At 39.1% G+C, this 21,788-nt stretch overlaps 2 protein-coding genes and 1 long non-coding RNA gene across 8 annotated transcripts in view; 2 read left to right on the top strand and 1 right to left on the bottom strand.

The window, feature by feature from the left end:
• The window catches only part of SLC12A6 (solute carrier family 12 member 6), an 82,717-nt gene extending 74,181 nt beyond the window's left edge, over positions 1-8,536 (top strand). For all 4 annotated transcript variants that reach the window (XM_023620699.2, XM_001918315.6, XM_023620704.2 and 1 more), the window contains 7 exons: positions 1,130-1,325; positions 1,891-2,060; positions 2,757-2,888; positions 3,471-3,578; positions 3,789-3,973; positions 4,358-4,491; positions 5,432-8,536. In XM_023620699.2, coding sequence (XP_023476467.1) covers positions 1,130-1,325; positions 1,891-2,060; positions 2,757-2,888; positions 3,471-3,578; positions 3,789-3,973; positions 4,358-4,491; positions 5,432-5,523 — 1,017 coding nt within the window. In that variant the 3' untranslated portion in view covers positions 5,524-8,536. The remainder of the gene's footprint in view (positions 1-1,129; positions 1,326-1,890; positions 2,061-2,756; positions 2,889-3,470; positions 3,579-3,788; positions 3,974-4,357; positions 4,492-5,431) is intronic.
• On the bottom strand, positions 8,198-13,825 carry EMC4 (ER membrane protein complex subunit 4). 3 transcript variants are annotated; one of them, XM_001503674.7, is made up of 5 exons: positions 13,164-13,825; positions 12,717-12,831; positions 9,760-9,913; positions 9,019-9,179; positions 8,198-8,777 (listed from the first exon to the last, which is right to left on the bottom strand). In XM_001503674.7, exons 1-5 carry the CDS (start codon positions 13,247-13,249, stop codon positions 8,742-8,744), a joined length of 552 nt encoding a protein of 183 aa, XP_001503724.1. In that variant the 5' UTR covers positions 13,250-13,825; the 3' UTR covers positions 8,198-8,741. The 3 variants fall into 3 exon arrangements, with proteins under 3 accessions (XP_001503724.1, XP_023476516.1, XP_070095654.1); XM_023620748.2 differs by having other exon boundaries at positions 8,371-8,777; positions 12,709-12,831; positions 13,164-13,338; XM_070239553.1 differs by lacking the exon at positions 9,019-9,179 and having other exon boundaries at positions 8,450-8,777; positions 13,164-13,364.
• Positions 13,383-20,523, top strand: LOC138918349 (uncharacterized). Its single transcript, XR_011427685.1, has 3 exons — positions 13,383-13,511; positions 13,768-13,909; positions 20,122-20,523. It is a non-coding gene; the product is annotated as an uncharacterized lncRNA (long non-coding RNA).
• Positions 20,524-21,788: the final 1,265 nt, after the last annotated feature.

Below are 21,788 nucleotides of genomic sequence, written 5' to 3'. Positions count from 1 at the left end.
TTCTTTCATTTAAAAAGCATTTCTAAACTATAAGATAATCAAGGCTAAGCATTATTTCCAAATTGACTCTAAACATTTACTCAGCCATGAGAGAAGTCACGTACACAGATCCGTCCCTCGAGCTGTGGAGATGGTTCCTCTCAATCTTGTGACAAGGAGCAATGAGCAACTTTTCTTCCTCTTTACTAATCTATGTGGTATCGTGAGCAAGATTCCTTTGCTATTTCTGATTAGCTTACTGAATATTAAAGTTCTCCATGAAGAAGAAAGTAGTTTTCACTCTAATACTTATTATAAATGACAGAACTAACCCTGTTGTTTAGAGAAATTTTCAATTACGTTTCAAAATTTTTACTGGATTGCATTTTGAAATGCTTTGAAACCCTAAAAACTAGAAATGCTGAAGAAACATTAGTCCAGAATAATGATAAACATAAATAAAAAGCTCAGGATTGGAAATCAAGAGACCTCACTTATTATCCTACCTGTGCCACTGACTTAATCTGTGCCTTTGGGAAAATCATACCCATTTTCCACATCATTTCCCAAGAGGGTGGAGTAAGAGTAAATGAAATATTATCTCCAAATTGGCCTGAATAAATGAAAGAATAGTAAATCAAATACAAGTGTCATCAATAATCACTAAATATCAAAAAGGATATGGAAATAGAAACAAAAAAGAAAAACATACTGAGAAAATTCTAAAGTGAAACTGAATCATAGATTGAATTTCTAGCACTAGAAGTCTGGGCATGCCTGGGACTAAGGAAGGCAGGAGGTCATGTTCACCTTTGGTCAATGAAGAAAGAAATATTGAGTAGCCCCTTAAGGAAGGTCCCTGCTCTCAGTTTTTTTTGGTATGTTACAAGGAAAGAAAAGCAGAAGAGAGGAAAAGGCAGAGGAACTACACATAGACCCCCAACTGTCTATGTTGTAAGTACTTAGAAAGCAAAAAAGACAAGGGATAATGCCATTTCACTGGGAAAATTTTAACTGTTTGAACTTTTCTTTAGGAGATAGGGTTTTATGCAGAGTTTGGAAAGAGGATGAGAATGTATTATAGGGATGGAGGAATAGGTTAAAAGGTCCAGTATGAAACAGTTCAGTGTGAGGTTCTGCTCTCTTTCAGACCATAAAGCACCTAATGGAGGGAGAGAAAGTGAAAGGATTCTGCCAGTTGGTGGTGGCCGCCAAGCTGAGAGAGGGCATTTCCCACCTCATCCAGTCATGTGGCCTTGGGGGCATGAAGCATAACACAGTGGTGATGGGATGGCCTAATGGCTGGCGCCAGAGTGAAGATGCTCGAGCTTGGAAGACTTTTATTGGTACAAAAACACTTTTCATATTATCCTGAGGGCCCAAATAAGGGATATAGTTAAATCTCTGTCACCCTAACCCCACCCCCTAGCCTCCTAAAATAGAGACTATGCCATTGCTGAAGCATGGTCTTATAACTGGTAGTCATAACCTGATTCTGCTCACCCCTCCAGCTATACATTATGTCCATAAATTGTTTGTCTCCGTCAAGTCCTACGTGAGGAGTTATCACTGAAATTGCCATGTCTTCATTTGTGGTGTCCCACATTGACATCTGTATAGGAATTGGAAGGATTGTCCTTCAGCATCAAAATCTCCCAAATTCATATATCCTCCCCTCAGAAATGTAGTAATCAGAATATATCTAGTAATGTAAATCATGGTTCTCGATCTAATTCTGTTAACTATTGGTTTTTCTCAATGATTTTTGTTACTTGATGTAACCTACGGTGTAATAGGACACTTTGCTCAAAGAAATGTAGAAGAGTGTTATCCTTGCTTTCCTGACATGGTAGGAAGTAAGGCAAGCCTAAGGATTCTTCTCTGCTTATCCTGATTCTGTTTTCTCCTTAGGCACAGTTCGAGTGACAACTGCTGCCCATCTGGCCCTGCTAGTGGCTAAAAACATCTCCTTCTTTCCCAGCAATTTGGAGCAGTTTTCTGAGGGCAACATTGATGTGTGGTGGATTGTGCACGATGGGGGGATGCTCATGTTATTACCATTTCTACTTAAACAGCACAAGGTATTTTAGACATCTATTTCAAAAAGTCTTTCCCCCTTAATGTCTGTCCTGGTTGACTAGACAAATTCTTCCTCTTTGATTCTGTAGTGTTGGGGCTTAGAATCAGAAGAGTTGGGGATTATTCTTGGCTCTTCAGTGATCTCAGTTTCAACCTTATGAGAAATAGTTTTCTTTGTAGTTGATACCTACCTATCTCCAGGTGAAATTCAGCAAATTAATAAAGTTCTATATGAGCCCTTGGAAAAAATATTAACAAGTGAACACATCCTTTAAAAAAAAAAAGACCAAAGTCTCTCAAACACTGGAAACCTAAGGGTATGTATCTTACACATATGTATGTTCATCCTTTGGTAAGACTAACTAAACTGAAATTTAAAATAGCAAACATTATAGTCTGCAGGCTGTCATCGATATGCTATCTGCATAAAGCACCCTCTTAACGTATAACATGCCATCTTGCCCTTTTTCCCATTTTTTGTTATGAAATTAAAAACTCCTTAAAAACTGTATTTAATGTGTTTTTTAAATCATGCTTTTGCCCTAATAAATAATATAATATAAAAAGCAGGAAGCTAGGAAGAAATACCCTGATAATATAGCAAGATTGCTTTAGGCAAAAATGCCTTGTGTTTTAGGAAATAACTCTCTTCTGCCTCCTTGCATCTAATTTTCCATGAATGTATGGTACTTTCTCAGGTGTGGCGAAAATGCAGCATACGGATCTTCACAGTAGCCCAACTGGAAGACAATAGTATTCAGATGAAGAAGGACCTGGCCACCTTCCTCTATCACCTGCGCATTGAGGCAGAGGTGGAAGTGGTGGAAATGGTGAGAAAGCTGAGTTTGAGATCAAGGAGACCACACCTCCCTCCACCCTGTCTTCCTAGACCCTTTTCTGGTTTGGGAAATTCTTCAGCTGCAAATGTGGATTAATCCGTTATTTCCAACAAAACCGTACCATACTGATCTAGATGAGTAGAATGTGTATATGATGAGTATTTGGTGGTGGTTTTTAATTTTGCTTTCTTGTTTGTTTTTTACACAGCCCTTATATTTCTGCCAGATTTTTTCCTGCTTAATATTCATGCTAAAATCACATATAGCTTTTTTTTGTTTTTTCAATAACCTGGCAGTATTAAAAAAAGAGAGAGACTAGAGTTTGTGTTTTGTGATTCAAGGAAACACATACGTAATGGTTAGATTATGAAAAAGACTCTCAGGGCTTCTGGATTTGACCTACAATCCACAGTATCGTATTTATGTAGCTCAACGACTAAATAAAATAGGAGTGAAACTTAGGTTGATATTGTGGTACTTTCTCTGGTTTAATTTAGTGAGTGGAAATGAAAATGTATGGTTTATCCTTTCTCCTTTGTGCTTATTGCCCACTCTGCATATCATCTTCGGCAGCACGACAGTGACATATCAGCTTATACTTATGAGCGCACCCTGATGATGGAACAAAGATCCCAGATGCTCCGGCAAATGCGACTATCCAAAACAGAGCGGGACAGAGAGGTGAGACCTTACTGCATTGATCTAATCCTAGCCCTATGAAGTCTGTCACTGAAAGCAATGATACTGTATTGTTCTCATAGATGACAGATACTTTCCTTCTTGCTTTATCAGTTATTCCACTATAACCACATTATTGTTTCAAAATAATTAAAGATGAAGCATGAGAGAAAATTGGGTATAGAGTCATAGCATGTATTGGGCCTTCCTCAGGCACAGTTGGTGAAAGATCGGAACTCAATGCTACGATTGACCAGCATTGGCTCTGATGAGGATGAGGAGACAGAAACCTATCAGGAGAAGGTGCACATGACTTGGACGAAAGACAAGTACATGGCATCCCGGGGGCAAAAGGCTAAGTCAATGGAAGGATTCCAGGAACTGCTTAACATGCGTCCGTAAGTTTTCCAACTCACAAGCTTATCATATAACATAGTATCCTGGTCGGTGCCACAAATGTGACTTTGCCTGGATACACAGGATGGAGTCTGTTCTTCATTTCACCCCAAATCCAGCCACCTTTCTATGTTTGCTTATGCATATCAGCTACCAATTAGCATTCAACACGAACTAACCATCCTTCCTCTCCATACTGTGTTCCTGGTATAAAACAATGAGAAATTGTAGAGTGAGAAAACCCAGGATGTTAATATTACAAGGAAATAATTTGTTCATTACATTATTCATATTCAAAGCAAAACTCTCTATCTCAAGTTTTTTAAGGTTGACTCTATGCCTGGTTTTCTCTTTGCCTTAAACACCTCTATTTCTCTCCCCGACAGGGACCAGTCCAATGTGAGGCGGATGCATACAGCAGTGAAGCTCAACGAGGTTATAGTTAACAAGTCCCATGAAGCAAAGCTGGTTTTGTTGAATATGCCAGGGCCACCTCGAAACCCTGAGGGTGATGAGAACTGTATCCTTTCCAAGAGTGGAGCTACCAGTAGGGGAAATCTTAGTCAGTTTCTTGGATGAGACCACTGGATAACTGTAAAAGTCACTGTCTCTGCCCCCGTTCCCTCTTGAAGAGGAAAGACTGTTAAAAGTCTTAGGCAAAGATTCTTACAGAATAGTGAAATTAATCTCCTTGTGGGGAGTTGGGGGTGTAATATGTTTTCTCTGAATCCTAAAGAGACTTTTTAGGTGGTACATTTGCAACATGACTTCTAATATTCAGTATATGGAACCCTTTATGACAATCCTAGAGACAAAATACCCACATTCTTTCTCCTTTTCAGGCTCTACCCACTTTGCAAAGCCTCTTTCTTTTGGATGGAGTTAGAGGAGAAGCAGTTGAAATGGAAGCTCCTCTAACTGAGGGGAAAAAAAGAGATAAGGGTTCTTCCTCATACCCTGTTCCCAGGATTCTTTTTATGGGACCCTTTAAGCACTGCAGTGGTGTAGACTGGCCTATTCCCACCAGTACCATTAAAGAAAAGAGGTTAAAAGAAAAAAGAAAAATCTGACTTGAGCAGCTTCACTTATTTATTACTTGGGTTCTCTCTCAGACTCTTACAAGCTGCCGTGTTGTGGCTTTTTCTTTTTTTTTTTTTGGCTTATTTTACTATGTAGAGATAACACATTACCTGTAGGTTTCCCCTATTTTGTTATAACATTTAGAAAAAAATCTGACAAACGAGAAAGGAGTCATATATGCAAAAGTACTAGATCCCTGGATTACTTCACAGGGTTAAATTGAATTTAACACAGAGTTCAGACTTCTCCAGTTCTGAGTATATAATAATTAAGCATGTTGATTTTGCAGCTTTACAGTAAGATAAACTCAGATTATCATGATGCCAGGTTCTAAAGTATGCTCTTCTCCTACCTGTTTGTATCCTTGACAAATTCTGAAGACATGGAGTTCCTAGAAGTGCTCACTGAGGGACTAGAGCGAGTCCTCCTTGTCCGAGGTGGTGGCAGTGAAGTGATCACCATTTATTCCTAATCTACTCCTGAATGACTTTACATGACCTCACCTTTCCTAAAAGGCTTCTAACCTCCATGGAAGAGCCAGCTCTTTACCACCACTCCCATCAACTAGAGGCCTGTGTTCTGTATACATCACACCGAACTCTTGACAAGCTGAGCCTCAAGTACTTGTGCAAAAAAGTACAAATAGATCTGCTCTTTGCTACCACATGATCTGCTGTCCTTACAGAAGCAAATATTCCCTCAACATCAGAACAATGGTCAGGTCCTAAAAGCCATGTCTGTACCAGTTGAAGGCAAGTTAGGATTAACTAGCTAAATCAATAAAATGAATTGGCAAAAGGAATGCTAGAAATTCAACTCAAGACAAAAAGCAAGTACATATCCAGCATTAAAGATGAGTCTCAGAAGTCATGATTCAATAATGACACCATGGGGGTGACAGCCAGAGACACAGCCTCACCATAACTCATGACCAAGTATAGGGGACCTAGCATTCTTATGGAGGTAACCTGTGGCAAGCCAAGATGAAAAACTTTTTTAGCTAATTTTCTTTAGTGCATCCACTGCTCTCTAGAGCTCTAATTTTATATTAGGGTACTAATATAAAAAACTAAAACATGGCTGCAGCCTCTACTTCTTCCTCCAAAACAAGATTCCCCCAAAATACCAGGTTTAAGTACACATATTGTGTGGTGTATATTTCAGCTGTTTCTCAAAACCCATTCTGTGGTTAAGATTGTAACATAGACAGTGTTACCATGGAAATTATTTTTTAAAAGGTGGAGTAAAAATAATTTCTTTCAGGTTCTTTTCAAATGGCCAAACTAAGGGAACTCCAAAAAGTAGCTATTAAGATTTACTGAAATACAGTCTGTGGTTACCTATGTGACATGGGCAAAACATACAAGCTGTTACTTAAGAAAAACAGATGCTGGTGCACAGTGACCAATAGGTTCTCCTTTCTTTCTCCCTTTTAATGCCCTCTGGGTTTGTAGGCACAAGTCCAAAATCATAGGAACAAACACTAGGAAGACTGGCTAAAATCCTTCCCTAAGAGCTTTAGACTGTCTTTTAAAGGGAGAATCCAGCAATGGAATTCAAAGTTCTAGAGCCATATTCCTTCCAGAGTGCCAAAGTTACTGAGCTGCTGCTACTCTCCTTAACTATGTCACTTAACTAAGTGGCATACAGTTGGCATTGTCCTAATTCAAGAAAGTTTTCTTTCACTAAGAAACCTGTGGACTCGTTTCCAAAGCCATAGCAAAGACTTGAGGCACCCACCTAAATGCCCAGAGTATGAGCATTTTTCTTTTTCCTTCAATTTCATTCTTCATTCTGCCTGCAGAAGCTTGGCTCTGAACTAAGAAATTATCCAAGCCAATAGACTTCTGCTGTTTCAGTTTTGTTTTCTGAAAGCTCTAAATGTGTCAAGGAAATACTTGTGCAAGCTTAGCTTTTTATTTACTAATTTACTGATTACAAAACACCTGGCTTTCAAGCATAGGGAAAACTACCCTGTGTGGCAGAGTGGTAATTTCAAAGATATGAAATCTTTCTTTTACAGGATAGCTATATAGAAAAACTATCTTGCCTGTATTCATGGCTGCTTTTCAATTTCACTATATTATTTATAAATAGTGCCACTCTTTTTTGATTACCCAACAGGATATGGGGCAAGCTGACCTATGTGCCAGCAGACTGTTCATTTGACCCTTATGGACAAAGGAGAAATATGGCTTAAGAAATTGAGTTATTTTGATTTTGCTCTTCTTTCAACTTCCAGGCTCAGTCAGGGTAGCAAAGCAGACAAGATCTGTCAGTCTTTTTTTCCTGCTCCTTCCTGCAGAAGGTAGAAGCATTGTTTACAACTTCTATTGCAACACTCCATTGCTTAGTTGACCAGCAGTAGTGGGACCGGTCCCCTATGACCCAAGATATCAAAGACCCATGCTCTAAAGGTCAGCCTGCCCAGGAATTCCTCTACATTCACACACACCCTCTGGCCCAAGTGATAATTATATGTACATTTTCCTCCATATAGAAAAAATATGAGCAGAAAATAAAGTTAGTTTTACAAGAGCTTTTTGTGGTAGGAGCTCTGTAAGAATCCTTTAAAGGGATAAAAGAATTAGTGGCTACTAAGAGAGCCACTACTTCAGCCCCTAAAACACAAAATCACCATTACATTGGGAAAATGGTTGTTAGGCCAGACTTAAAGTCATCTTTGTCCTGAGCATTTCATGTTTGTGTTGCTTATGTCTGTCTTTAAAATGTCGTCTCTTAATCACTGCAAATAAAGCAATACCGAAAACCTGAGACAGAATGCACCTTAGGGGAAGGGGCTTTGTGTTTCAAGAGGGAAGAGAAAGGAAAGACTTCCTCCTGCCTTTTGAATAAGATCTAGCTTTTAAGTCTTGGCTATGACTTTACCAGGGCAGGTTATAATAATATCCATTCTCTAACTGCTGGACCTCTGCCTTCTATAGCTATCTTAAAAGCTGACGTTTGGATTGTGCAGCATCTGTTTGACAGGTGCCAGGTTCCTCTTGGCAGGGGAAAGATCACTTTGTATCTTCCGTTGCCTCAGATTCCTGTGGTCCCAACAATCCCACCAATCTTCATTCCCCCTAAATGTGTTAAAAATCCATTATTGTGGATATTAAAGTAGCAGTTACGCTGTAAGCCTATTTTTGTGCTCTTTTTGTCTGGTTTATTTTTCTTTTCATCATGTATAATCTGAATCCAGCATTAGTTTCTCACATCTTCCACAAGTGTCTCCAACAGAATTTTTATGTCCCAGCTTATGTAAAATAGAAGTGAAATATTAAGGAAAAATAGATTTAAGGGAAACTTGTACAACTTTTTTTTTAAGCATTATTCTCCATTTAATTTATTGAGAGGAGATGCTGCTGTAAATCTTGATTTAGCAGCAACCATTCTTTTGTTTACATAGAGTTGTGGTTTTATTTGTTGTTTTGCTCTGTACTGGAAACATAAATAAAGTTTTCTACATTATTTTCGGTCAAGGGTTGTGGTATAGTTTCTTTGTGTTTGTAGTGATGTGTACATTGTCTTTCCAGGATTTGTCTCCTCACCATGGAGAAAAGAGAGCTTTTGGTTCTTTTCAGCATCAGTGATAATGTTAAGGGTTAGTATGCTGAGGAGGAGCCCACTGGGCATAAAGAAGGTTGTAAATGAGACATACAGGCACCAAGTGCTTCTTTCTCAGGTTCACAAAAGTAGTCCTCCGCCACTGAACTCCATCCTCTGAAACAAGAGAAAGGTGAGTGGTGAATGAGTGTGGAAATAACTTCTTGAATCAAGTACTTAGTACTTTAATCACAAGATGTATTTTGCTTTATCCTTAAAAAATAACTTCCAAACTCCTAACAGTTCTTATTTCTTAAGAAAGGATCTCTAATACCAACCCTCATCCTCCACCATCAAATGGGCCTGCTATTTACTGTATATTACAACTGCCCAAAATTTAACTTTTCTTTTGCCTTACCTCTGGGGGCTCAATGAAGGCTAACCAATCTGATGCATGTGTAGGCAACAGTCCCATTGACTGGCACTTATAAACAGCCAATGCCAAACCCATGAGGTTCCCAATGAGATATACCAAACCCTGAAGAAACTTCTGGCTTGAACTTTCTAGCATCTTGAAAGCTGTTGGAGTAAGAGAAAAGTGTCAAAACCAAAACAACTTTTTTTTTCAATATGAGTCAGGCTATATATTAAAGTAATATAAATAATATGGACAGACCCATAGTAGGAGAGCAAATAAGATCATTAAAGGTGAACAAAAAACCATGATAAGCACTGCTTGCCCCTCCATGCCACCACCATTACCATGACCACCCTGCATACCCTCGCCCTGCAACTAACCAAAAGCTGTGCCAAAGATTTCTAATACAGGTTTTGCCTAAGAATTTGGCTTTAATTCTTAAAACTTAGGAAAAAGTTATTTCAAGAATCCTGGGAGCCGGCCCTGTGGCTGAGTGGTTATGTTCATGCACTTGGCTTTGGTGGCCCAGGGGTTAGCTGGTGTGGGTCCCAGGCGCATGGCACCACTCGTTAGGCCATGCTGAGGTGGCATCCCACATACCCCAACCAGATACACTCACAACTAGAATCTACAACTATATACTGGGGAGCTTTGGGGAGAAGAAGAAGGAAAAATAAAAGATTGGCAACAGATGTTAGCTCAGGTACCAATCTTTAATAATATAATAAAAAAGATACTTACTGGCTGAAATGGCCATAAGTGCCTGAATGGGTCGCCAGGCCATCATGCACACCATCATAGTAGGGAAGATGGAGATGGTATTGCCTGCCATGTACATGATGAAGAGGTTCATGGGAATCTGTTTGAGGGGACCCAAGGCGATGTCCCAGCAGCGCTAAAACACAATTTTAACCTCTGATTATTATCTTCAGTCCCCACATTTATCATATCACTGATGTCAAATGAACACAATTCCCAAATTTGTGCTTCTGACTGAGCTAACTCCTCAATTCCACACCTTTGCCCTTCCCCATGTTACCACCTGAAGCTTTTTCTACAAGAGAAAGATAAGGCATCCTCACCATTTGTTGTTTTTCTCTAAGGGTTTTCCAGATGTCATTTTTCCCTATGATTTTGGCTAAAGACAAGATTTCCCGAGCCAGCCCTGACAGCCTAGCAGTTAAAGTGTGGCGCACTCTGCTTTGGTGGCCTGGGTTCGGTTCCCAGGTGTGGAACCAGACCACTCATCTGTCAGTAGCCATGCTCACATGGAAGAACCAGAAGAACTTGCAACTATACACAACTACATACTGGGGCTTCGAGGGGTAAAAAGGAAGGAAAAAGGAAGAAGACTGACAACAGATGTTAGCTTAGGGCAAAACTTCTCTGGAAAAAAAACGACTTCCCTACTTTTGCTCTTCTACTTCTGTGTCTATCACTGTCCCATCTACGTCTGAAGAAACAGATAAAACCACATAGTAGATTAACATACCTCAATAAGAGAACAACAGACAAATCAAGACACACAAGATTTGAATGACACTATTAACAAACTTAACCCAACTGACATAGAACATTACACCCAGCAGTTGCGGAATTCACCTTCTTTTCAAACATACATGGGACATTTACAAAAACTCACTACTTGCTGAGCCATGAAGAAAGTGTCAATAACTCTCAACCCAAATCATACAAAGCATGTTCTTTGACTACAAGGCAATTAAGCCAGAAATCAGTAACAAAAAGGTAACTAGAAAATCCTCTATGTGTTGCAATTAACAAATGTACTCTAAATAACCCAAGAATCAAAGAAGAAATTACAAAAGAAAATAGAAATATCATTAACTGATAACAAAAAAACACACATTGACACTTGTGGGACACAGAGCTTTGAGAAATTTATAACCTTTACAACCTTAAATACGTATTAGAAGACCAAAGTATCTAAGCATCTATTTCAAGAAGTTAGAATAAACCCAAGGAAATGAAAAGGAAACAAAAATGAGAGCAGAAATTAATGAAATTTTCTCTAAATCAACAAAGCCAAAGGAGTTTTGTTGAAAAGATTAATAAAATCAATACTGGTGAGTCTGATGAAGACAAAAGGACAGAAGATAAATACTCATCAGGAATGACAAAAGGGACATCTCTATAGGTCTTGCAGGTACTCAAGTGATCATATTATGACTTTTGGGAAATGGATAAATTCCTGGAAAAAATACAACACCTAAATAGCATAAGAAATTGGAAATTTAAATAGTCTTATAACTTTGAGAAATTAATTCTGTAATTAAGCTCAGATGCTTTCCTTTGGCAAATTCTAAACATTGAGGGAAAAAATAAAGCCAATCTTATATAAACTCTTTCAGAGAATAAAAAAATGAATATTCTACAACTCAGGGGGCCTCATAAATACCAAAACCTGACGAGGACATTAGAAGGAGAGTTTATAGACTGATGTTACTCATGAACTTAAGTGCAAAAATCCTCAACAAAATATTAACAAAGTAAATCTAGCTATAGAAAAAGAATGATATACCTCTATCCATTTGGGTTTATTCACGTTAAAAGAATAAATGGCCATATTTGTAAACAGTTCCCTAATTTGTCATTTACATAGAAGACCATTTATCTGGGAGTTTAAAAATCAAATCATCCACACAACAAAACTGTTCTAAAAGAAGTATTTTATGATAATGTACCTTTAAAATAAAGCCACTTTAATAAGACTTTACTATCATATTATTCATATTACACTTTGACCTACCAAGATGAAAAATGATAGGTTGATAATTATCAAAAAAAAAGCACTCATAATGGCTCTGTCATTTTCATGTTAAAAAAATCACTGCATTTTATGAAACAAAGATCATTTAGTATTGAACAATATTAAGGCTGAGAGGAAAGAAAGTGCTAGGCACTGTTCTAGGCACTTGGAAGACAAAATTCTGCTCTCATGGAGCTTACAAGAGCGAAAAGCCAGATAGGTAATAAAATAAGTAAACTATATCATATATATGAATGTTAGGGAGAAATATAAAGCAGGGAAACAGGATAGAGGGTGCCATGAGGGTTGGCTTCACTAAGAAGGTAACATTTGAGAGACCTGAAGGAGGTGAGAGAGCAAGTCATACGGGGATCTTGGGGGAAGAGTATTCCAGGAAGACGGAAGAACATACAAAAAGCCTGAGATGGAAGCTTGCCTAGCATATTTAAGGAGAGCAAGGAGGCCATTCTGACGAGAGTGGAGCAAACAAGTGGAAAGTGGTAGGATATGAAGTGGCTTAGACTAAGACAATAGATGAAGGTAGTAAGTAGTAGTGAGCAATAAGTTAAGTAGTAAGATTTGAATCTATTTTGAAGGTAAAGCCAATAGAACATCCTGACAGATTAGTTGTGTGGGGCAAGAGAGCTAGAGTGGAAAAGGATGACTTCCACGGGAAGGCGTTGCACCAAGAGATAATTTTCAACCTACTTTCTTATGCCTTATGTTCAAACATCTTTTATTTTTCCAATCATTAAGCCTTTGGGGAGCTGATATGTAAATGACTGTAACACTAATCTCAAGCAGCTTAGCTACCAAATATTCGGGATAAGGGCCATCCATAGTAAGATATTCATATGCTGTCTGGGAGAGGAGGGTGGATGTGTAGGTCAGGACTGGCCCAAGGACGACAGTGACACCAATACCTCTGTACCTTCTCCACCAGGATCCGGTCTGTCTCTTGCACGCTGGTATCAGGCACTTGCTTGTCCAAGTAACCAACTGGGTACAGCGAGTCCCCCTGGCCACCGCCCCGGTCACTTCGGCCCCTAAAGAACCAAATCAAGAAACTAAGGCTGCAGCCTCTCACACTTCCTATCCCACATTTCCTGTTCTACTAATCAGCAATAAAGATCGTCAGATGCGCCCAGCCAGATTAGAACCTCTCGTGGGTTCGTCAGACCCTGGCCTATTGGGAGGACTGAAATAAGCATCCTTCGGACACAGAAACCGACACGGCAAAGAAGCCCCCGGCTACCCAGGAGACGTCTTTGTGCCACCCATCCTTTTCAGAGAGTTGTTCCTGAGGGCTCAGGTCCTATTCCTCTGGGGCAGATCTGGGGTGAAGGCTCTGCTGTCGAGCTTCGCCCAGTCTCCTCACCTGCTGCCTCCTCCAGGCCCGCTCAGCTCAATGGCCCACTTGAAGCGCCGGCCTCGGTTGGCCACCAGGCTCCCCTGGGCCGTCATTGCAACGGCCACGAACGAAACTGGCGAATCTCTTTACTCTACAGCTTAGCCGGGGCTCGAGCCCACAGCGCCCGCAGCTTCTTGGTGACGCCCTGCAAGCCCACTTCCGGCGCGTTGTGCATGCGTCACTTCCGCCCCGGAAATTGGCGGGTGGTGGACGGAAGAGAGGGTACTTGGAGCTAGAGAAGCAAGGAGGAGGCAAGAGCAGACGGGAGTTAGCTTCCTGAAGCGACTCCAGCGCGCTTCCCTCCTTTCTAAAGAGGCCAGTTGTGTGTTCCCTGACTTTATCCCCACGGGATAGAAGGAAAGTCTGTCCTGACTCTGCGTCAGGAGTTGAAGCAAGAAAAGCTTCTTGTGCTCCTGTGTGCTTACGGGAACGCAAGGTTCAAATCTCTGTTTAGATCCTGGCTTCCCCAAGGATTGTGTGATCTTGAGCGAGTTATTTAGTAGCTTCTTTCTGTTGAATGTCCACCGTGTTCCAGGAGCTTTGTGTTTATTACTTCATTTAATTCTCACAGTAATCCCGCGAGGTAAATAGTTCTGTCCGGTGCTGCTCAAAAGCTGAGAGGCAGTGTGGGCATGACAAGGTTCGTGGGCTGGAGATTCAAATGGCCTCCTTTTGAATCCTGGCTTTATTACTTAATAATTATGTGACCTTGGGTAAGTTAAATCCTTTGTGTGTAAACTTCATACGTAAAAGTTGGATAATCTACCTACTTTCAAGTCTTGTGAGGTTAAATGGATGAATGCCCGCCACATATGGCATGATGTGTTTTTAAATAATCTATATTATTTGTAGCGATTGGGTTTTGTATTCAGTTGTCTATCTATATAATAATTTAACCTATTATTGGATATTTGTTTCCTGTTTTTTTCTCCTTTATAACCACTATTGCTGTGAACATCCTTGTATGTCTTATTTTCCTAAATATCTAGAAGTGCAATTGCTGGATCAAAGAATATGCACATTTTTAAGGAATTTTCATTTAAAATGCCCGCTAGGATAATTACACCCATTTACATTCCATAAGCTTTACAATTTTCTTAAATTGCCAGTTTGAAAATGGTACTGTATTGTTTTTTAGTTCGAATTTCTTTGATTCCAAGTTATTTGATATGGCGGGAGTCGGGGGAGAGGAGAAGTGCTGTGACTGTGGTTAGGATGTAAGGTTGAAAAGGGCCAAGTAAAGAGTTTGGACGCTCGAATATGATGGTGATCTGGAGATTTCCAACCCCACTTTGTTTTCTGATTTTAGAAATATTATGTGTTCATAGTGGACTGTTTGAATAAGGCAGGAATGAAACAGGCTTTTCCCTTTCCAATCCATTTTAAAGTGTACGTGTATCTGTCTGAGCATAGGAAAACCCAGCTTGTAGACTGCTTTCCTGCTTCTTTCTACTTTTCTGCCTTTATCACGTTGTCTCTCATGAACCTCTGAGATTCATCTCAAGCTTCACGAGGACCCTGGCCCTGTTTGGCATTCCTCTTTGGCCCACTGTATTCTGCATAATAGCACTTAACCACATTGCATTGTTTGTTGACATCCCCTGAACGCTTATTTCTACCTTGCCGCCCTCCCCCCACACCCTACCCTAAATTCCTTGAAGGTAGAAGCTGTGTGTTAATTGTGCTTAATTCCACAGCCTATTGCTTTGTACATAAAGCATTGAATAAATGTTTAGTGAATGTGAGTAAATTAATTAAAAATAAATATAATACAAAACTGTGACTATAATTAGGTTTATGTAAATAAGATGTAAAAAGTAGAAGGAAATACATAAAAAATGTTATATATTGTATCTGGGTAATGGTTTTCATCAGTTTTGTCTGATTTTCAAGCTATTCTTGTTACTCTTCTTTAATACGTTTTAAAGAACCACTTTTGAAAACATCAATTATTCAAATCATATATTCCGTCCCTTTTAAAGTACTCTCCTACTTGCTATAAAAAAATTTAAACCATAACTCAAAATCAGAGTTGCTTTGGCCTCAATAGGTTGCTCCAGGTCATTTTTCCTTTATCTTAGGAATCTTCAGTATTATTTGCTAAAACATGTTCCAAAGAACATAAGCTATTGGGACTGAACCTAGGAAGGGTTCCAAGGTCAAATAAATTTGAGAAATACTGCAGATTATATTCTGCACATACACCGCAGAGATTCTCAATGGGGGCTATTAGTATAACATTAAAGCCGTGAGAAATGATTCAGTAAAGACTTTCCTTTAATTTTGTTTCCCAGTCTACCTGAATAAGAAACCGTTTGTGGTTTTTTTTTCTTATCATACCTATTAACATCCAATAGAGTCAGTGTCCCATAGAATACGATGGAGGCAACTTGCTGTATGAATGCTAGAATTGTTCAGGAGAAAGATGAAGGCACTCCCTGTAAAGCTCTGCTTGTTTGTTACAATTATAGAATCTCATTAGAAATAATAGATCCTTTATGGAAATTGAGTTTCCAGGTGACATTCAACTTTTGAGGATTCAAGTTTTTGCACAAGTTATGTTTTGCAAGACAACTAAAGGGAAACCTAAATTCTAATCCTGACTCCAAATGAACTACCTAAGTTACTTTGAGTTAGGAACTCGACCTTAATTTCTTCATCTATAACATAAGGGACTTATACTAGATGACTTCTAAGGGTAACTTCTAGTTCTAAAAATGTTTCTTAAAACAGCATTTTGCATATTATTCTTTCATATATATTCATAGAAAAAAGAAATGATAAACATAAAAAGGAGTAGTGGGATTTCAGATCATTTTTTTAAAATTGTGCTTTCCCATACTTTTCCTAGTTCTCTGCATTGTGCAGATACCAGTTTGGGATTTAGAAAAATATAAATGTTAGTAGTTATAATATGACATGATTTTAAATCTAGAAGTGTAATGGTTCGCTGTCATGGATTCACAAGAGAATCACCTTGGGAGCTCTTGAAAAATACTGATTCCTGGGCCACACCTCCAGAGATTCTAATTCATCTGATTAGGGTGGAACATGGGCATCAGTACCTTGATGGCTCTCCAGGTGATTCGGCTGTGCAGCAAGGACTGAGAACCACTGACTTAGAGCATTTTGTTGTTCTAAAATAACAAGGTTTGAATTTACACAAAGTAATTTAAGCCATCAGTTTTCGAGAGCCTCCTTGTACCTCCCACTGGACTAAACTTAAATTAGAAAATAATGGAAATACTGAAATTGTAAAAATAAATATCCAACTTCCCTTACTTTATGCCTTTGAGTATATATGATTTTCATTAAAGAAATCCTGAGAAGGCAAACTGATTCCATAAGTCATATGAGTTGCCTTGTTTGACTTTTATAATTTGTGCCACCTGCACAGTTTCGTATTTGTTTTTGTATCTCACTCTCCCCACACACCTCTTTTTAGTCTAAAAAACTATTTCTAAGACTTCCTGCCACTCTTCTGAGCAGTTGCATTTGGATTGAAACTTGAACAAAGAAATTTTCTATTCAAACAACCAGATTTATAAGAATGGATCCCTCTAAAGGAAAAAAGCTTTTGTAAAGCATTGTCTTAAGATATGTCTTAAGTTTTTAGTCTATGCCATTTAACAATGTGTCTACAATAATTCTGTTTGACTGTCTTCCCTGGTCCAGTTCCCCGAGTTGTCCTCTAAAAGCTCCTAAGCCTTTTGGCAGCTTCAGCAAAATGGGCTTCCACTGCAAGTCCCCAGTTATTTGTTATTTAACTATAGTATCATTATTGCCTTCTGAAAAGGACCGCCTTAGACTATTTTATTCATGATGCAAGTTAGTCCATGTCAGTAAAGGAGTCTTAACAAGAGGAAACTTTTCCTCCATTTTGTCTATTTACATTTTCAAACCCCTTGACTGAAAAAAAAATTTTTTTTTTTTTTTGTAAAATCCTACCTTGCCCGTCATTGTTGGGTTTCTGCATCATTTCTATGCATATTACAAATTTTTTCTATTTCTGCTTTATGACTGCGGTGTCATGAAATGCTCTGTCAGCAGTGATATGAACTAGTAATTAGTAATACCATTCTTTCTTCGCAATTACCTTTTTTTTCATTTCAGCAGGCTGTTGTGCAATTCACATTTTAACAAGTTCCCATTATAGCACTTCCCGCCAGCACTTGCTTAGGAAGCTGGGAGGATTGCCATTCCCACAGATCCCATTAAAGGATAAGAATGACAACCACAGCATGAGTCACAATCAGACATCACTGATGGCCTAACATGTTTCTTCAAGCTGGATTACTCTGAATTCGTTCTGGTGACTAATTTCAGCTCTCTTGGAAGTGGGCTGATCTGTCTATACATCAAGTATCTGAATGACCAGTGGAGGCCCTTTGTGGCATTTTTTTCCTATGTGCTAATTTTAAAAAGCCTCAGTTGGTTCAGATATAAAGCATTGTTTTATAGCCTAAATTTTTTGGAAGGAGGATTGCTACACACTGAATGTTAGTGTCCTCCCGAAATTCATATGGTAAAGCCCTTACCCCCACTGTGATGGTATTTGGAGATGGGGCCTTTGGAAGGTAATTAGAGTTAGATGAGGTCATGAAGGTGGGTTCTCATCATGGGATTAGTGTCCTTATAAGAAGAGACACGAGAGCTTGCTCTCTCACTCCACTATGTAACGACATAGTGAGAAGTTGGCTATCTACAAGCCAGGAAGAGAGATCTCACCAGGAACCGAGTCAGCTGGAACCTTGATCTTGGACTTCCCAGCCTCCAGAACTGTGAGAAAATAAATTTCTTTTGTTTGAGCACCCAGTCTATGGTATTTTGTTATGGCAGCCCAAGCTGACTAATATGAGGATGAAGTGGGTTTCAGAAGAATTAAAGGAGAACAATAGGTACTTTTGGTATTTGAAAGACAAACTCATCCCTTAAAACATATATATAAATGTAGGGTTGTTTAATTTTTAGGAGCTTATTATGTAAATGGAAACATACTAAACACTGTCCACTGACTTGTTTTTTTCACGTAATCTATCTTGGATGTCTTCCATGTCTGTCATTCAAATTACCTCATTCTTTTTAAAGAATATACATGGCATGGATGTATGATAACATACATTTAGTTAACCAGCCCCCAAGTGATGGGTATTTAGGTTGTTACCACTTGTCACTATTACAGAAAATGTTGCTGTAAACATCCCCAGGTACCTCATCAACACAGTTCTATAGGAAAGTTACACAATTAGGATTGCTTACCACAGAGGTTATACAATTAAAATGTTGATAGGTTCAAATACATCCTCCAAAATGTGCTAATTTACACTTTTAAGAGTTTGTGAACTAAATATTTCTAGAGTCTTGTAGTGAGTTGAATAGGGTCCCCCCAAAATTAACATCTACTCAGAACCTCAAAATCTAACCTTATATGGAAGTAGGGGTTTTGCAGATCTATTAGTTAAGATGAGGCCATATGGGATTACGGTGGGTCCCAAATCCAATGACTGCTGTCCTTATAAGAAGAGGAGAGGATGCACAGATACACAGCAAAGAAGTCCATGCGACAATGGGGGCAGAGATGGGAGTGATGCAGCTATAAGCCAATGATTGCCAGAGCCACCAAAAGCTAGGAAGAGGTAATGAACAGTTCCCTAGAGCCTGCAGAGAAAGCGTGGCCCTGCCAACACCTGAATTTTGGTCTTCTTGCCTCCAGAAGTGAAATGGATTACATTTCTGTTGTTTTAAGCCACCCAGTTTCTGGTACTTTGTTACATCAACCCTAGGAAAATAATATGTTTATTTCAAAAAGAGGTGCCATTCAAACGAATTAAGCTAAGGTTAGTTTAAGCCAGAAAAAATAACAACTAACAAAATAATATTGCGAAACCTGCCAAATCAAACCCTAAACTTTCAAAAATTTGCATGAAAAGTTTTAATTTCCTAGTTGCTATGATTGGTTCCTTTAGTAAAGTGATTTTTTTTTTTTTTTGAGGAAGATTAGCCCTGAGCTAACATCCGTGCCCATCTTCCTCTACTTTATATGTGGGACACCTACCACAGCATGGCTTGCCAAGCAGTGCTATGTCTGCACCCAGGATCCGAACCGGCAAACCCTGGGCCGCCAAAGCAGAACATGCAAACTTAACTGCTGTACCAGCTCCCTAGTAAAGTGATTTTTAAAAATTACTTTAATTACAAAAGATGGACATTCATTGTATAAATGGAAAATACAAATAAGTAAAAAAGAAGTTAACAAATCCTACCATGCAAAAAAAAAATCTCCATGGACATTTTGATTTAGACTTCCAGACATTTTTTATTTATATTTAGACTTAGTTAACGTACAATTTTATAACATGCTATTTCATGAAGAGCCATATTTTTATTTTTAAAAATGACAAAGAAAAAAGTATAGCTAAATCTTTATTTCAGTTTTTAAAAATATGTCTTGACTAATATCCAACAAGGGACTAATCTCCAAAATATATAAGGAACTCATACAACTCAACAACAACTCAAAAACAAATAACCTGAACAAAAAATGGGCAGAGGATATGAACAGACATTTTTCCAAAGAATATATACAGACGGCCAATAGGCACATGAAAAGATATTCAACATCACTGGTCATTAGGAAATGCAAATCAAAACTATAATGAGATATCATCTTACACCCATTAGAATGGCTATAATTACCAAGACAAAAAATAGCAAGTGTTGGAGAGGATGTGGAGAGAAGGGAACCCTCATACACTGCTGATGGGAATGCAAACTGGTGCAGCCACTATGGAAAACAGTATGGGGATTTCTCAAAAAATTAAAAATAGATTACCATACTACTGAGGTATCCCACTACTGGGTATTTATCTAAAGAACTTGAAATCAACAATTCAAAGAGACTTATGTACCCCTGTGTTCATTGCAGCATTATTCACAATAGCCAAGATGTGGAAGCAACCCGAGTGCCCACTGACTGAGAAATGGATAAAGAAGATGTGGTCTATATATATATATATATACAATGGAATGTTACTCAGCTATAAAAAAACAACAAAATCGTCTCATTTGCAAACAACATGGATGGACCTTGAGGGTATGTGAAATAAGCCAGACAGAAAGACAAACGCCGCATGATTTCACTCATATGTGGAAGATAAACCCATGGACAAAGACAACAGATTAGTGGTTACCAGAGGGGAATGGGGTTGGGGGTGGGCATTCGGGGTAAAGGGGCACATTTATATGGTGACTGACAAATAATGTACAACTGAAATTTCACAATGTTATAAACTATTATGCTCCCAATAAAATAATTTTTTAAAAAGTATGTCTCTTCTAGCTCTGCCAGATGTTCAGGCTTTGTGGCTTTCATCCAGCCCTGGCCAAGGTCATGATGCACCCCCCACCACCACCACCACCACAACTTTCACACTCCTTCCCACCGAGCCTGCAGCTGGAGACCACCCCACTCCCCAGGACCTGGACAGTCCTGCTGCTCTTTAGATAAGAATAATTCTTCAGAATATTTGTGCTCTCCCCTTGAAAGGATTCAGAGTTCAGGTAAGTTTAGGCAGCACTACATAGATCTTTCTTTTAGAGATTCACAATTAATGTTAATATTGTAAAGGCTCTGAGAAGTGATATGGTAAAGAAATATTTGTTTAATCGAGCCGTTACCAAACTTCTGTGGCCAAGGAAGCCTTTTCTTTTTTTCTTTTTCTCTTTTCCCCTCTTTTCAATCTATCAACATCTTGAAGAACTGCTGTTTTGAAGAACCCAGCTAATCTGGGGGAGGAATTTGAGAGAGTTTAGCTTCAGATTCAATTTTGCTGCTGCGAGGGTGGTTTGCCTTTAGGTCCAGCTCCATAAAGTGGACTCCAGTCTAGGTAATTGTGCTACTGCTTCCATCTCTCGAGTCTGGGGACCTGCTGTGCTCCTTCAAGTCCCCTTCCCAAGGACATCATCCTGCTTCTGATGATTGTTGCCCTGCCCATTTCATTTCTTTCCTACCTGCTCCCGCCCTTGAACTCCTCTCCACGTTGCCAGTTTGTTATGAGGCCCCAGTAGTAGCGAGCCCCCTAAGCAACTGCATGATTGGACATGTTTTGCATATGGTCATAGCTTTCAGATGTCCTGTACTGAATCCCAGGCCATCAGCACTGCTGTGGGTCTGTCTCTCCAGCATGGGCCCCCCTCCGCAAGCTGGTCTAATCCCAGGACTCCTGCTTTTCCAAGGCAGCAGTCAACCACATTGTGTTCTTTTCTCTCTTGGAAAAATCACTGAACAGGTAAAATTAGGGGTGGGGATGTTTTGCAGAGAGAGACACAATCACTGTGCGAATTACTAGTGTAGTGTTTTACGAGGTTATCCTATTTCCTAACATCTCCCAAGAAAATAGTATTATTATCCCCACTGTGCAGGTAAGGTAAAAATGGTGCAGAAAAGGCCCAAAGGCAATGCTCTAGGCTTCTGATAGAAATGAGTCTTGCTCCAAAGCTAGTGTTCTTTCCACTCTAACATGCTGCCCTCTACTTTCTTCCGCTTGGTGACAGTGTACCGTAATTGCAGGAAATCTACGTGGGGGTGGAGGG

The sequence above is a fragment of the Equus caballus genome, chromosome 1 (genome assembly GCF_041296265.1).
Source record: "Equus caballus isolate H_3958 breed thoroughbred chromosome 1, TB-T2T, whole genome shotgun sequence".
In the NCBI taxonomy this organism is placed as follows: Eukaryota; Metazoa; Chordata; class Mammalia; order Perissodactyla; family Equidae; genus Equus; species Equus caballus.
The sequence above is the reverse complement of the archived record's forward strand: the minus strand, read 5'-3'. Positions and strand labels throughout refer to the sequence as shown.